This window comes from Boleophthalmus pectinirostris, unplaced genomic scaffold, assembly GCF_026225935.1.
Source record: "Boleophthalmus pectinirostris isolate CB_2022bp ecotype Guang Dong unplaced genomic scaffold, ASM2622593v1 HiC_scaffold_5, whole genome shotgun sequence".
Lineage (NCBI taxonomy): Eukaryota > Metazoa > Chordata > Actinopteri > Gobiiformes > Gobiidae > Boleophthalmus > Boleophthalmus pectinirostris.
The window spans coordinates 23,258,828-23,275,645 of record NW_026571404.1 but is presented as its reverse complement, the minus strand read 5'-3'; the positions used below and the strand labels follow the sequence as shown (position 1 = coordinate 23,275,645).

General features: G+C 37.4%; 2 protein-coding genes across 2 annotated transcripts; one reads left to right on the top strand and one right to left on the bottom strand.

Moving 5' to 3' along the window:
- Positions 1-974: 974 nt before the first annotated feature.
- fbxo5 (F-box protein 5) lies at positions 975-3,764 on the top strand. The gene is made up of 6 exons (XM_020921486.2): positions 975-1,125; positions 1,743-2,292; positions 2,377-2,547; positions 2,626-2,707; positions 2,840-3,046; positions 3,128-3,764. Exons 2-6 carry the CDS (start codon positions 1,763-1,765, stop codon positions 3,380-3,382), a joined length of 1,245 nt encoding a protein of 414 aa, XP_020777145.1. The 5' UTR covers positions 975-1,125; positions 1,743-1,762; the 3' UTR covers positions 3,383-3,764.
- Positions 3,765-8,403: 4,639 nt separating this feature from the next.
- vip (vasoactive intestinal peptide) lies at positions 8,404-10,805 on the bottom strand. Its single transcript, XM_055162787.1, has 6 exons — positions 10,703-10,805; positions 10,197-10,301; positions 9,678-9,782; positions 9,053-9,178; positions 8,578-8,689; positions 8,404-8,488 (listed from the first exon to the last, which is right to left on the bottom strand). Coding segments are annotated over exons 1-6 (459 nt in total). The 5' UTR covers positions 10,705-10,805; the 3' UTR covers positions 8,404-8,479.
- Between the last annotated feature and the right edge of the window lie 6,013 nt (positions 10,806-16,818).

Here is a 16,818-nt window from a genome sequence, read left to right as displayed (position 1 = left end):
TATCGGAAAAGAAAATCTGATTAATGCAGTGGACATGGAAATTTAATGCAGCATATGTTAAACTCCACTTTCTGCAACAACTAAAACAAGATTTTTTTTGTTACCGCCCCCACTTTATTGGTTCACAGAAAAATGTAGAATGGGGTGCCTCTGCTGCTTCTCTAAAATAACATCTACATTTGTGCATGGATACAGTCAGCATTAAATGTTAGACTTGCAAATGCGATTGGAATCATCACATTGGCACCTAGCCGACATTTTCGTACTACTACAGACTTTCAGCACTTTAAAAACATCTTACAATACAACATTACAGGGCCTATAATGATCCTAGATAGCTTGAACCTTCACGGCACAGTGTATCTAGTTTCATGTGACATGCCTACGGTTTACACCAAGCCAGATCTGGGGGTTTCAGTGGTTGGGTTATCACGGATAGGTTCTTCAAATTCCACGCTGAGGTGTTATTTCCCACAGTGCAAGCTTCTAAAGCCTTCTCCCCACCCCAAGAGTCGCCTCTGTTAGGCAAATTACCTCAGATTTTCACTCAAATAACTGTCGTTTAATATAATTAGGTGCTGGATCTTAAGGCTTGCACACAAATGTAGAATAATCTATCAGAAAAAAGGTAGCCTAATTAAAACACAATTAAAGTATGAACTATTGCTGTATATGCAAAAATATAGCGATTTTATAATAACATGTTTATTGATAATGTGAAAACGATTATAATATAAAGGCACGCATTGCTACACACTGCAAAATGTATAGTACATAGACTACATAGTATACTACTATGGATCTATAAAAATAAGTATATATACTACATACACATCTACTACATTTCAGATCAGGAGGGAAAAGGAGAAAACCGGCGGCACTACGCCGAGTGCGCGTTGACGTCACCAGCAGCGTGTTTACGAAACTATCCCCCATTTGCTAAAAAATTAAAACGACGCAAAGGGATTGGTTTGCGCCTTTTGCGCACGGATTTTAAAAGAGTTCCTCATACTGGCGGATTTTTTCAATTGATTTCCAGAGGCGAAGTCGACATCAGCTGAATTAGTTCATTCTCTTACTCATTTGGAGGGAAAAGTTAGTGGATTAGCTGCACAGTGTTATCAGGTAAGAGACCACTGAATATATGTAGTTATGCTGTGCTATGCATGTATCGTAGGCTTTACTTTTGGCGTCGATTAGTTTTTAAAATTTTCCATTAATTCGTATTTATTCATTTTCACATCTAACAAAATCCAACATCTACCAACACACAACAACTCCTTGTTTGGCGTTTTGAAGTTCTTTAAGTACAACTCTTTGATATTTTGGTTGACGTAAATTTACGTTACGTGGTTTACACACTGCCGCCTAAATGTCACAACTCCTCACCAAATATTTAGATTGTAGAATTTCACCAAACGCTCATCGTAGACCATTAGTGTAACCCGACTTTATATTTGAAACACAGCTTTTGATGTGTTTCATACTCTTCCCACAGCAGGCTCAACATGAGGATGTGGGATCTCATTTACATATCCGCCAAATGTATACCGCGCCAAATATTAATTTGTGAATGTCTGAACAGTGCTTACTCCCAAGTCATGATAATACACTAAAAAAAGAGTCTTTATTAAATTATGCTTTCTTCTTTGGCTTTCTTCTTTGGGCTGAGACTAAATTGTAACTAAAGTGGTCTTAATTTTATTGTTCACCAGATTAAACCCCATGTTTTTCCTTTCCAGGGATTCGTAACTCAGGGAATATGACTTGCCATAAAAAAGCCAACATGAAGGTTCCCAGCTATGAGCCGTCATGGCCCAACACTGTAGGTAAAAGCTCTGCTGTAGACTGCAAAGTAATGCAGCTCCATGCCTCCCCAGTTAAGGAGCCTATTGTTTTCAAAGCCCCTTTACCCACTGTGGATGTGACCACAGTGCACTCCCAAAACGACTACACAAGAGCTGTCCACAACAAGGAAAATGCTGTTAGCAGGGACCATGACAAAACACTGGACCAAGGTCTGGAGGACAGTGGTTATCTCTCTCTGCACAACAGTCGCATCGAAGAAGAGGATGACAAACATGTTACACCCAAACCATCTCCAATCAAATGTCAAGAGACAAACACATCTCAGTCTCTCTTCACTCCGACAGACTTTCATAAGAAGAGAAATGTCACATGCTCAATGTCGTCCACACCTGCTGACCACCTCCATAACTCCAAACTGCCAATACTAAATTTTAATCAGGTCGTGTGCGAGAAACTCTCAAAAAGCTTTCAAAAGAATAAAAGGTATTGCGTACATTTTAGACAGAAATATTTACAAACTGTCAATATTCCTTTCCTCAGTATGTTTAACTTATTATTTTTTTGTAGGTATGACTGGAGCATCATCTCAAAGGTAGCAGAAGATCACAATTTAGATCGGGTAATTGGAGGTCATATGGGCGTCGACCATATAGATATGTTTTCATCTTTGCTGTCCAGAAACATGAGATGCATTCTGGCTCAGATTCTGGCCTTGCTTGGAGACATGGACCTTATCAGGTAATTTAAAGCAGCTAATGAGGTAAGCAATATGTTAAACTGTTTCTCAACTTTACTGAAAACATTTATATTCTTCAGTTGCAGGAAAGTGAGTAAGACATGGAGAAAAATCATCCATGAAGATTCAACAGCTCTGAAGAGATGTCAGCAATTGGAGAAGGTGAGAGTAAATGCAATTCTCACTGAAATTATTGGATGTATTCATAAAATATTAATTTCTTTAAACATCAAATAAATGAACAATATCATTATGCAGTATCATTATATTCTTGACCATTTTGTGTTTGTTTAGGAGTCTGAACTCTCTCAGAGATTGGCCTCTGGTCTAACCAGAGATGTGGGTGTATCCAGAGTCGTCCTGTCCAGTATGCAGCGTTTGGCCTCCTCCAGCTCATCCTCTCAGCTCTCCCCTGCACCACTCCAAAGCTTCAGAAATAAAGGAAATTCATCATCAAATGCCCAAACACCAAACTGTACACGCTTCAGTCAATATGTAGAGGTAATTATTGATGCATACTGATCTTTGACATAATTTTAACATTTTAGGATGGGTTTGTAACTTGGATGTTTCCTTCTTTAGGCTGCTAGCACTCTGAAGCAGTATGAGTCCCTGCGTCCCTGTAAACGCTGTGGTTCCCCAGCGACACACTCACGAGTGGCTCAGAGGGCGACATGCACCAGGTCCAGTTGTCTGTTCGACTTCTGCACGGGCTGTCAGGAGGCCTTTCATGGCTCCACGCCCTGCAGGGTGGTGCAGCCGCGTTCACACACATCCAAAAGCTCCACTCTTCTCCCAGGAAGTGCCAGAAGCAAGAGAAATGTCCGGCGCCTGTGAAAGAACTGATGGATGAAAATGTGCTTTTAGACAAATCTCACTTGGAACTTGTCCGGCAAGCTTTCTAATACTGAAGACTGTTGCCAAAGTACAGCGTTAAAATGAGTCTAAGATCCATTTCAAAACATTCATGGACTTCTCAAACAAAGACTGAAAAAGCACTTTCTTAGACAATCAATAAATGTGAATACTCCTAGTGAGTAATGGACTTTCCTAAAAAGATTTTAACTGAAAAAAGAAAATGCAGACCAATTCTTGTTGCTATATATTTTATTACTACATGTAAATAAGTTTTATATGGTTTTATCCATTTTAAATAAATCTTGATGTCTGTTTCTACTATATTTATACTTTGTGTAAATACAGATCTTTCACATACTGACTCCTGTCAGTTTCCTTCTTACAGCTGTGCGTATGACAGGAAATGACTGAATTCTAAGTTGTAACATGTTTGAAATGTCACAAGAGGGCAGTGTTTACTCTATTTGTGCTTTTAGTGAAGGTGTAGTTTTCTATTTTAATTAAATTTAATTGTTTGTTTCCACATATCCACTATCTTTTGGAAACAACATTGTCTAGTCTGACCCTGAAGATGTTTCATTCAATTTCCATCCATATTTCTGTTAGCTGTCAGTTTCCTGGGATCCAGAATACAAACCTCTTCAGTACTTTCTTCTTCATTCTGATTATTTTCCAGATTTATTACTTTTTCTTTTTAACTTAATAGGAATGAATAGGAAAAAATATTTAAATTTAACTACAACTCAAATGTGCAATGTCAGTTAAGTTTTAAAGCCCCATTGTAATGAGTATTTGTACAAGAGTAGTATAAATGTATATTTTACAAAGTAACAGTCCTACATCTGAACCAACTGCTTTGTGAAGGTGCAATGTGCAACTTTTCTAGTGGAGTGTCTGCTACTTGTTTCCAAGGAGATGCTATTGCCTTGTTCCATAGTATGACTTTAAACATATACAATCTTCCCACTAGAAATGTTACACTGTGCGCCTTTATTTGTTTCTTTTTTTACCTTAAGTCAGTTATTGGTCAACTCAGACTATATTCGAATTGTTACAGAAACATCCTTTAGTATGTGTCCTCTGTCTATTTAAAATATCTGACATGGAATCTCCAAGGAACTTCAGCACTGAATGAACCCCCAAATGTGTCCCAGTGATTAATCTGCACTGTGGCCTTTATCCTCTTGACCATTTGATTTATCTGGGAGATTTATTGACTGCCTAGTCTTGTGTCTTGTCTAACCTCTTAATTGTTAGACGCCGCACTTCTGGCACTATTTTTAGGTTACCTCTTTACGCCTCTGATTCATAAATTCTCAAACTTTTTTAGATTACCCAGTTTCTGTATTTGTCATTCGCATCAGCCTAAGGAGACAAAACATCCGGTTTAAATCGTGTGTTATTTGAGGATCTTGATTTAGAGTGACTGTCTCTGTATGGCTCATTTAACTTGTCAGTCAGAAAATGTCCAGTAAAGATTGCTCTTGAGCTAGCAGTAAGTAAATCAAATATAGATTTAAAGAGTTTTTGTGTCTGTAAGGTGTCTGTAACAGAGCATAGGATAGGGGATTTTGGACTATATGTGACACTAAGAGCCTGAGTTAATATAATTGACTACCTGTCTCTTCAACTATGATTTCTCTAACATTCTTTGCCAAAATACACTTTGACACTGATATCAACCAATATCACAGCAGAGTCTAAAAAGAGCATTTATTTCCTTTAAACAAAAATAACATGAGACAAAACTAATCCAAATGTGTTATGTAGCTGAGATTTATTTCTGAGGAAATGACAGAACAACTTTGTATAAGTAAAAATTCAAATATTATGAGTCTTTCTGGGCCAACTACAGCCAGTAAAGTCATATTACATCAATTTATCTGTCCAAACAGGATATCGACTGAACCAAAATTTGGAAGCCATATTTGATACAGCAAATTGTTCAGTATCATCACCGAAATTCAAAAAATAAAATAAAATAAAATATGCACTTCCAAACCTCTCTGATACTTTAAGTGCAGCTATTACCATTTGAGGAGCTAATGCTTGTGGTCAAAGCCATTTCTTCTCATTTGTCTCATATACTACAACTGACAGGATGTTTAGTTTTTAACATCCCACACTTTTATGGCAATGTCATGGCAAGGTTAGGTCAAAGAAAATCTACATTTTTAGTGTCAGTCTGGAATTGAACAGGAGATATTACCAGTATCTAAAACCAAATTATTAATTTCAATTGGAGCAAGAAATATGGTTGTAATGCCATGGAACTTGGAGTTTGAAACTTTGGAGATTTGATTAAAATCTACAGACCTATAAATTTAGTTTTATTGTTTTATGTATTTTTAAGCTTTACAGTTGGGCTATTATTAAGTATAGGACTCAAATTCACCATGTTTAAATACATTTTCACACTGATAAACATATGGATTAATACATAGAAACACATTGTGGCTGGTGTTAAAAGGTTGCCAACCTCTCCAGGTCTATTTTTACTCTGTTTGGTCCATTAAGATCAGCAGTGATGAGAGTTAATGAGTGAGGCCTCTCCAACAGCAGCCGCAATCACACAGGTCTGGGGGAGAGGACCTGCTCTCAAACAACACAAGAAATATTTCAATCAAATAAAACCATTGCCCCTAAAATATGTGTCTGACCCAATAACAGCCATCCAATATTAAACATTGTGATTTTAAATGTGGATAGTCTTTGATGGTGTCATAATATGTCCTCATCATGAACCATTACAATTCACATACAATTTTTTTTCTCCAATAGATGTCACTTTAAACATTTTTTATAAATGTTAAACTTTGTGGTCAAACATCAAAAGTGCTTAAGCTGTGATATATATATACATATTTTAAAAGTAAAACTAAGATCTGCAGTGACTTGACAAGCACGCTATCAAAGGGGTGACCCCTTTAAAAGAGTGAACCTTATCACAAACTGAGGTGCAATCAAATATTACAGTGACACTTTTCAGCATACAGCACAGGAGCCTTGAAATCACCCTATAATCCTGTCCTATATGGTGTCCATGAACATATACATGTTCTTTCTATTTATAAAATCCCTCATTATGGCCCGTAGGAGCATTGCTTATGACATTTATGAGTCAAATCAAAGGTTTTCTGACACTTGTAAACAACGTGACTCACTTTGGAGCCATTAGCCATGTCAGACCCCCTGTCCTATTTTAAATGGATGTGTTGTAACTTCATTACATTTTTCATGTTCATTTGTAAGGCTCTTCACAGCATTTTCTCCACACCTGAGTATGGTTACTTCTAACTGAATAGAAGCTCTCTTGAAGATACTCTAAGTTGTTAAAGAGATTATTTGGAGTTGTTATTTACTTAGAGAAAAAAACCCAAACACACAGGCTTAAGCCATTTTCACATTTTGCCAGTAAACATAATCTCTTATGGAGCCATTATAGATCATTGGTGGATGTGGAGACTTTTATATCAGCGAGAGGTCTGCTAATGGTACACAACAGTGAAAAGCATGGCCAGTGGATGCAACGTCACCCAACCCACTGTATTAGCTAGCAGCTGAAAGACCTGAGGCTGTACGAAAGTCTAACCAAAATGTCTACAGATCTGTAAACTGTACCTAATATTTTAGTTTGAATTTTTGCAACATGTTTTATTGGAACATCTATTAAATGTACAGCTCAATGCAATAACAGAGCAGTATAATACAAATGCAAATTAATTTCAGAAAATATCACACTCTCCATGGTCTTGAAATTTATGTTTTCCCAATATGACGTTAAACGTTGTACTTGCTGATTACACACATGATTACACAGATTATTCAATCTCAATAATTCAAGATATTATTGTCTTTTGGAGTGTATTCCCTTCAAGGTTAGGTCAAAGTTAAAAGGACTTTTAATGGTGCACTTACTTGTTAATGTTTGTGCGTCAGTGTCATCTAACTTAATGTCAATCAGCAGACAGCCATGGGGAGGAAGAGAAGGTCATATGGTGCTTATCCTGTCTGCTTAGCTCATATATGTGTCTAGTCTCATCCATCTTCTTCTGTGGGACAGTTAGTAAAAACCATTTTGTGTGAATTATTTAGAGATTTACCAATGGGAAAAGCAATCAGCCAGACAAAACCACTCAGCTTTGAAAAATAGAGCAAGATCTTTTATTTCTTAGGTAGTGGACATATTTTTTTATGCACTAAAGTCAGGTGTATGCACAGATATAGTTTACAGTATAAAGTGATTAAATGCATCTTCAAAATGTGCTCCCAGAACATGCCACCTTAACACACCAACACAACCTTTTCAGAATTTAAGCAACATTTTATGGAACAATCTGATTTTCAAGTTGATGAGATTCTAGAAAGATCTTCCAGTTGTTCCAGGGCCATTCCTGTTTAGAACCGCTATGCTAATCTTGCCTATTTTTGTATATAGAGTTTGTCAATCTGAGTCATCAGAGTTAAAGTGTACTCTTAATAATTTCTAGTAATGCTTATACTGTGAATATTTTTGTCAGTTTCTTATTTGCAATCTTTCAAAATGTCTCAATTATCACTTATCTCTTATGGTAGTAGTATTTTACAAGCTCTATACATATCCCAGATTCGAAAATTCTACCATTAAGGCCCAAACTGACATCAGGTAACTGGAAATGGTCCTGAAATTAAAGGACAGAAAGGTTAGTGGAAGCATTAGTTTGAGAAAATTATGTCCATTTGTCCAAGTTTCTAAGTGTAAGGGGAAGACACAAAACACTATTCATTCTACATAATTAATAATGCTAATAACGAAAAATGTTTACGTTTTCAGCCATCTGAAACAATGTCAGTAAACCTGTGTTTTAACTCAGTCCAGTTCTGATTAGTGACTCGCTCATGTGGTGCTCAGTGAGACCAGTAGTTTTCAATATTTAGTCTGAACAGATATGTAAAATGGATACAGCAGAAAGAGAGATCACGTTAGCACACGACATTGCCGCTTGATTCGATTTCCAGTTGTCCCCCAGGGTTTCGTTGCCTTTGCTATGATAAAGATTCATGAGGATGACTTGAGGTATTCACATGGACTCCTTCTCAAAGTGGCTGTAAGAAAGATAATAAAAAAAATGTTGTAACAAAGCTTGCATGCAGCATTGTAAAATCACATGTACAGGAGTGGGTGACCTGCGTACCAACTGAAAGTTGTTGATGAAGTGGTCTACGTTAAGGTCATCATAACTTTCCTGGAAGGCTGTGGGTTCACCCCTGGATTCATCGGAGTCACTGCTCACTGGGTCTTCTAGGCTGTCAGTACATAACAACATGTATTTCTATTTTCTATTTTTACTGTGTGTTTTTCCAGTCTTTTGAGATTTGATTCCAGTTTGAGGGGACACATTTGCTGTGTGAAAAAGCAAATGCCTCTATGATTAACATCACTATTTACTGGGCCTGTACATAAAGCTTTCACAGCTAAATCAGAACAATTAAACCAAGGAATAAAACATGTCAAATAGGGCTGCATCATTCATTGCTTTTAAATAGTGCTCCTATGCCAGAAACTTTGAATGTGAATGGAACTTTTACAACTTTACAAAATTTTTGTCATGGTTTGTTCCAAATTGATTAGTTGCAGTAATGGCGTGGGGTAATGGGTAATCTTCTTACCTCCTCTTGCCAGTTAAGACTGAGTTCAAGTATTTCTTGACGGCCATCTGTTTGCGAAAGCGACTATAGTTGTCTGTGAAGATAGCGTCTGTGTGGCGCTTCACTGGCTCCTCCAAAAGCTCATCACTGCACAGGGCCACAGGGTACACAGACAATGGAGTAAACCATCTCATTTGTGCTCTTTTGTGTGTATATATGAGCTGCCCCTCCTCATTGTGCCATAGAGTATAAATTAACCTTTACAATGATTAGCTCTTTACAAAATGCACCATCAACGTCAGATAATAACTTTGTAAATGTCATAAAGTCTGCAGATGTCTACTATGTGATAACATGACAGCGTGCATGGACCAAAATATTTATATTTAAAAGAATAACTGTAACAAGACCACGTCCATGAACGCAGGCTATAGCTATTTAACTAAATAAGTGGATGAAATGTATGAAGGCTATTGAGGTTTTATGTTGTTTTTAAAGCCATATTATTATTATTTCTTTCCCAAGTGTTTCAAGACATTATCTTGACTTGAAAGAACGCAACAAAAAGGAAAAATAGTTTGACATATATTTTACAGTATCTGTAAGTTTTGCGTTTTACGCGCAACAGCGATTCAACGCCACATACCTGACCCTCTTCCCGATGAGAGATTCCAGATATCTCCGCGCTGACAGCTGTCCCAGAAGTTTACTGTATCCACTGGTGAACAAACCGTCCGCGTGTCTCGTCGGTCTAAATGAAGACAAAACATCGTTTTTCATCCCACTTTTCCTGATCTGGCAAAGGTAGTATGTGCTCGCAACGCGTTTTAGACAAACCGCGCTCTTCTCGCCTTTTAAGCGCAACTCAATATCAAGAAACCGAGTTATTTCAAGTCCTATTTCTCACATAAACATTTTATGACGTTCTCCTGCTACAATTTGTCAAATTTACAAACTAATCTAATTAAAAGATGAATATATAGTCTATTGCGCTTTTCCAAAAAATACTTGATGCATCTCCAAGTTGTGATGTTTGGACTCCTCCCGTCTCTGGATGGGCGCGTGCATATGCAAAAATCTACCAGAACACTCGTTCACAAATATTCCACCTATACATGCGCTGTGTGTTTAGTGTTTCTTGTGTAGTGCTTCTTGGTGCGCTTACCTCATAGACGCGTATGGGAGACTCAAGGTGCGGGAATATAACACACTGCACAGGGCTATTAGAAGCAACAGCTGGGGACCGGTCCGCTGTGACATTGTTTTACACCTAAAGAAAAATAGTTTAACAAGTTTACAAATAATTCAGTTTTACATTCTCCATTTTGTCTTGAACAAAGCACATGTCCAGTGAACTATTGCGGCTCCAAATGTTGAGACTGAGTTAAAACTGAAAGCAACAAAAAATAAAAATATGTAGGCTGCAACAGCGCGTGTTGCTGTTGCTGATCTTTGGTGTAGGCTTCCGTAAGATAAAAATCTATTTTAGACACTAATAGAAATAGTATATGTTCGATCATATCCATCCCACTGTAATACTGTGTAAAATGTTGAAAAATCGACTGTGCGTGTTTTGACACAAACTGTATCTTCTCCAGAAAAATAACAGACTCAATCTAATACACTTTCCCGTCTGTGAGAGTTATATTCATTAAAAGTTCAGAGACTTACATGTAGTTTGGCTGTTCTCAGATGGGCTATGATAGCGTAGTTTGCTGGTGCTGTCCAAGGTGCTGACTCTACTGCCTAATAGCTCCACTCCGTTGGTTTGACGCTGGTGCTTCTCGTTCTCTCTCTGTCCGCCTTTAACACACCTTGCATTTATACACCCCACTGTTTTCTCATGGCGCGTAAGAGGACCGCAGATTCGATCAAGGGCTGAAGACGTCAGTGGCACGCCGCTTCCGTCACGGCAATTGCTCATGAAACCATCAGGCCCATGGTGAGATTACGGTAAAGTTTTTTTTCTTCTTCTTTTGGCCTTAATTACTCTAAAGAATAAACTTGCATGGGGTAGGATTATGTTGACTCATCCTTTGAAAGTTAACCAGAGAATTTAAGTAGGATAGTTATAGAAAGTAAATTCCAGACATAGCAATAGATTGATAACCGACAATAATGTCAAAACACTAGTGTATGGCATTACTGACTGAGAGACATGTACCTAACACTTTCACAAAGGCCCAAGATAGTTTAAGGTGCACTGTGCAACTTTTCTGGTAGATGGTCTGCCACTTGCTTGTCTCCATGGAAATACTTTGCCTGGAATTTTCTATGGTATATACTATGGAACATTCTAGACAAAGCAATAACATTTCCTTGGAGACATCAGGTGGTGGACCCTTCAGTACAAATGGTACGCAGTGCACCTTTAGTGTATTGCCCAAGGACAAAACAACAGGCTATCCAATATAGGTACTACAGTCACATTTTACAGTTTTATCTTTGTGATGCATCTACTTCAATGCAGTCTTCATATATAATTTCTTCTAATTTTAGACTGATTCTCTGGATATGTTTAAATGAGCAAAGATCTATAAATGTATTGTCTAATCTTCTGCATTGTCTTGTCATGACATCAATCCCCATCTGCCTCAGCTGTATCTATGTGCTGATGCAGATTCACACCAGTACAATATGAATCCTGGTGGGTATTTGCCCAACACTGACTTCTATTTTCAGATTGCATTGAGTTTAAAACAAAAGGCATTGCCACATACATAACAGTGAGGCACTTTCTGATTCTGCCCATGGTGGAAAATGAGTCGATTACTTAAAGGTGCACTGAGTAACTTTTCTGGTGGAGGGTCAGTCACCAGCTTTTCTCCATGGAAATGTCTGGAATACTCCACATTATGACATTACACTTTATATTACACAAGTGACACCAAAGGGACAAGGTTACATGTCAGATCTGTGGAGAGGCAGCCCACTCACAGTAAGAATGCACATTTTTAAGTCAATAAAAACCTATGTTACTGAGTAAATGGATGATGGATATTTTTATTACTATACAGTATATTCCAAACAAAGCAACACCTCCGTGCTAACTAGCAGATGGTGAACCTTCCACCAGAAAAGTTACACTGTGCACCTTTAACCGTCAGGTTGTCAAGGGTCTCCTGATGTTGTTTACCATCAACAAAAAATGTACTAATTGCAATGGTTGCAATGAAATATATAAGATGTCACAAATGCAGCTGTCGTGGTCTCAAGCTCAAATAATTCTAGAGGATACTGTCAATTGTGCATTTCCAACATCAATGAAGAATCCCTGTATGGGGCCCTCTGTGGCTGCCCTATGGTCGGTATGTGTGGTAAATGGTAAATGGTCACATTTTTGTACAGCACTTTTACACCTTCAAGGCACTCAAAGCTCTTTACATTAAGGAACCACTCACCCATATTCTCTCTCTCTCTCTGTCTCTCTCTCTCTCTCTCTCACAAACACACACACACACACATTCATACACCAGAGTACACAGACACTCGGTTAAATGACTTGCCCAAGGACACAATGACAGAATTCACCTATGGGAGCTGGAATAGCTCCACAAGCACCACCAACCTGTGGGTGGAGTTAGTAGACCTGAATGCTCAACCAATGATTTTTATGTTGATGCTTTACCAGCAAAACACCTGATATGTGATATTGGCCACTGTATAGACATGCACAGTCTCCAAAATGTTAATCACCAGTGACTTCTATATCAGAATTGATCTTTTAACCATAACTTTAAAAATGACATGGCCTACTTCAGAAAGTCCTTGTGCACTGAAATAAAATGTTATTTATTTTTATCATGACAACATCTTCTTGTGTGGCAACGCTGGGTCATTCATTTCTCATGTCTGTCAGTGGTTGACTCGCCTCCTCTTGGCCCTTAAACCATGATGGCACCATCCAAACCTTAATGTGATCAGTCCAGGGAGAAACTGGATTATGCTGAAGTCCATGGGAGAAGGAGCTGGTTTAATTGACAGTGGTGATGGGAGACAGATCCCTGCAGGAACAGGAAGCTGATGGAGGAAACATCAGCAGCGTTATTATTATGATGATGTTGATGGAATGTGCCGAGGACAGAGACGTTCCTTTGGAGCAGAAACAGACCAGGTCACTTCTGGACTCAGCCCACTAAGCTGGAGACACTGAGATCATCAGCACTGACTAAACCCCATATGACAAAGGGAACTACCAGAAGTCACATACACACACATTTATTGTGACTGCCAAAGAGATGTGTGATGGTTTCATTAATTGTTTTGTGAGCAAAATAATACTAAATGGGTTTTATTTTAAAGGCATTTGCATGATTTATGTTTGTTATTAAACAAAAAACATTCTGGTGAAAAAAAAATCTGAGGCTCTATTAAATTGTCCCTTTTGCTTTCCCCATCATGTAACACAACTACATTCAGTTTGATAAGCCTCTGTCATTCAGTATGGCAGTTGGCACAGAGGCTCTGGAACTGTAGCATGAGTACACCCAGAAATGGTCTTATTCAGCTTTGGTAACAGCACATGTCATTAATTTAAATCTACATTTACCCCCAAAGTAACAGCTTTAAAACAAGATATTGCTAATAGAGGCTGCTTCGCCCATTTTTACACAACAGACTGCATCACAAAATCTGGGCAGCCTTTATATCACAACTCAATGTGTGGTTAGGGAATCCCTTGGCCCACTGCTGAGTGCCTCTTCTGCCCCATATTATCCAATTATGGAACTACAGAGTGACGACCATGATGGCAGATTACTCATGGCAGCCTGACGGGACCCGCTGAGGCCTCACTCTGTCTCTGTCATGTTTGTGTGCATGAGGTGAGTGTGGCTAAAACACAGGAAACCTTGTAAGCAGACCCCACATAAAACACAATGACATTCATTTGTTTAAAGCAGAAAGGCTACAACCAACAGCAAAACTCACATTAATCTATATTTATACTACATCTCTAAACTCTTAAAGGTTAAATAAACATAATGTAATCTATTTTCACGTAAATCATATTATATTTTCTGACATATCTAGGCTGCCATGACCAAGCAAATACTTACATTCAATATTCAAGCATGTTCATATCAAAATAAATGGACAAATTTAATGTCAATTTGTATCAGTAATTTCACAATTAAACATTTTGACCCACATGAGTTATCGTGCTCATGAAATACATAATATGGTTAGTCTAAGAAACATCCTGGTTGTCGTCATAGGAACCAGGCTCTGTCTCTAAACCAGAACTCACCAGGGTCTGTTGATGGACCATTGCCAAAAGCAGGACAGATAATAACAGGGCTTCTACCTGAACAACTATGTTAGTAAGTAAGTTTCCAAAAACCTGTTAGTATTTCGTACCTCTCTTTTGGATACAAACATTAACTAGAACCAGTGTCTCTGAGGGAGCCCTAATGGAAGCCTTGTTTTTGGCATTCAGTTGAATTAGTGCACCAGATCTCTTCATAGCATCCTAAATGAACTAAGGACATAAATACATTTGGCCTGCCTCCTGGCCCTCAGCAGACATTACATACAACAATGCCATCTTGAGACGTTAATTAGTACAACAGACACACACACACGTCCATCATTAGCCCCTATTAACCAGCAAAACCCCACCCATGATGCACTTGGGCCTTGCTCCCATAAGGGACCAATCAGATTAGAATGTTCGGGAAGATTATGTAATCACATGCCTTTAAAAAAACAAAACTTCTAAATACATATTTTCTAGATATTTTTCCATGTGGTATCATGAACATGAAAACAGTCAATTTGATTTTGTGGAATAAGAGTGAAGCCAATGGTCACAATAATGGCTTCATTCCATTTAGGTGAATTTCAAAGCTTTTTCTATTGTATCCTGTTGCTCACATGGAGTGGACATGTTATTATCTCTCCAGTTGTACTTTTCAGCAATGACATGTCAAAATGTCTGTTGGAAAACAGGTCACACCTTGATGTATCTTTTTTCCCTCAGACTAAAGAATGTTTTCTTCATAATTTACTGAAATTAAATTTGAATGTAAAATATAAATCCATAGGCCTCAATATTCCATTTTGGTTCTGGTAATGCAATCTGTCGTTATGTCTGCACTGTTGTCCCAGCTGCTTACCAGGCCACATATGCATGTATCCCATTGAAATTAGATTCTTTGATCCCCATCAGTTTGTGTATTCTTAAAACAAAATATGTAATATTATTGAACCTAAATGGTTTGTGTTGGACAGAGAAGAATGAGGGGTACCAAGAATCAGATGTGTGGTGCATACCTTTATTAAACTCTGTTTGTTAACTTAATGATTTCTTGTAGCCTATCATAAATATTGGCCTAAAAGAGGTTTCAACATTTTCTTCAAAGAATTTCTGATGAAACATTAAAAAACAAGCATTATTAGGAAAATCTGCCATGTTTGTTTCCAGTGTGCAAACCGTCCAGATGCATTACCCAAAACAATTTAAAAAAAGAAGACCTAAACAAAAGGGTAGTGTAAGAACCCAATGAACTCCTGCATCACTGCTTTTAAATAGGCTTCATTCACCACATTAGTATCAGACTGCATTTGAATGAATGCTACATAGCCTCAGTAGAGGAAGAAGCACTTGATTTTATTACACAAGTAAAAAAATGAAAAAAGTAAAAGTATTTTGCGCAGAGTTTGAGCTCTAATAAAACTCCAAATGTAGCGATTTTGACTTGATTTGTGCTGCTTTGTGATTTGTGATTTGAAAAAACAAAACAAAACTTAACAATAACAAACAAAAAAAACAAACAAACAAACCCCAAACAAACAAACAAAAAACTGGGTATTCAGAAGATCTGGTCTCGCACAGTAATAAAAATACTTTAACTTTTCAGTTCTGTAAAAAAATGTAGTGGAGTAGAAAGAGTCTCTCTCTGTTTTCTGACAGTCTCAGTTTAGAAAAGTACAGTACTAGGAACAGCAAGGATATTTCGCAGAACCCTCAAGTTCCAAGGACTGGATAATGATGCTAGATAATGATAAAAGAGAGAGGCCACCTCATTTTGTCCCAGGACCGAATGGGTATGAGTCTGTTAAAAGTGGTGATATTCAAAAGTGGTGCTATAGTCACAGTCATGAAATTTGGAACAAAGAATACTGACATGATGACGAATATAACAATATAGCCTTATGGGGGTTTATGCATTTCAGTTTGAAATTATTAGACCATTTATAAATTATATATATATATATATATATATATATATATATATATATATATATATATATATATATATATATATATATATATATATATATATATATATATATGCATTGTCAAAGACAAATGCTCTTGTGACAAATTGATCGTGACACACATGGAATTACAGTTTCATATGTAGGCTAAATAGAAAACTTCCCCAATTTATTAGCTTCAAATTAAGCCCAAGATGGTCACCTGCTATAACAGAAATAGAATTCTGTCATTTTGCCTTAGAATGCAGGGCCATTCCAACTGGCAGGTTTCAGGATTAAAAGTCATCTTAACTTTCATGGATTTTGTTCAAACTTGACACAATTCATGTTTAAAAATATGAAATATCAACTAAGTGAAATTTAGGTGTATCTTTTTAAATGTTTTGGGGGGATTTAAAAGGGGGATGTGGTCAAAATCTGAGCTAGCAGAAAATGTCAACTTCCTTTGGCCATAATCTTTGGACTCATAAACTGTACTTTTTTATACAATCCCTGTTTGGACTGCTTCTGGCAGATGATTATATTTTATTCCGACTTTTTATTATTTTTATACATTATAAAGCCTT

What these genes read in the sequence shown, in the direction of transcription:
- fbxo5 (XM_020921486.2), top strand. Translation starts at nt 1,763, where the DNA reads ATGACTTGCCATAAAAAAGCCAACATGAAGGTTCCCAGCTATGAGCCG. An exon ending in AGCTTTCAAAAGAATAAAAG is followed by an intron (nt 2,293 to 2,376) that starts GTATTGCGTACA and finishes ATTTTTTTGTAG; the next exon opens with GTATGACTGGAGCATCATCT. An exon ending in GCTTCAGTCAATATGTAGAG is followed by an intron (nt 3,047 to 3,127) that starts GTAATTATTGAT and finishes TTCCTTCTTTAG; the next exon opens with GCTGCTAGCACTCTGAAGCA.
- vip (XM_055162787.1), bottom strand. An exon ending in CTCCCATACGCGTCTATGAG is followed by an intron (nt 9,783 to 10,196) that starts GTAAGCGCACCA and finishes GTCTTCATTTAG; the next exon opens with ACCGACGAGACACGCGGACG. An exon ending in CTCATCGGGAAGAGGGTCAG is followed by an intron (nt 9,179 to 9,677) that starts GTATGTGGCGTT and finishes GGCCCTGTGCAG; the next exon opens with TGATGAGCTTTTGGAGGAGC.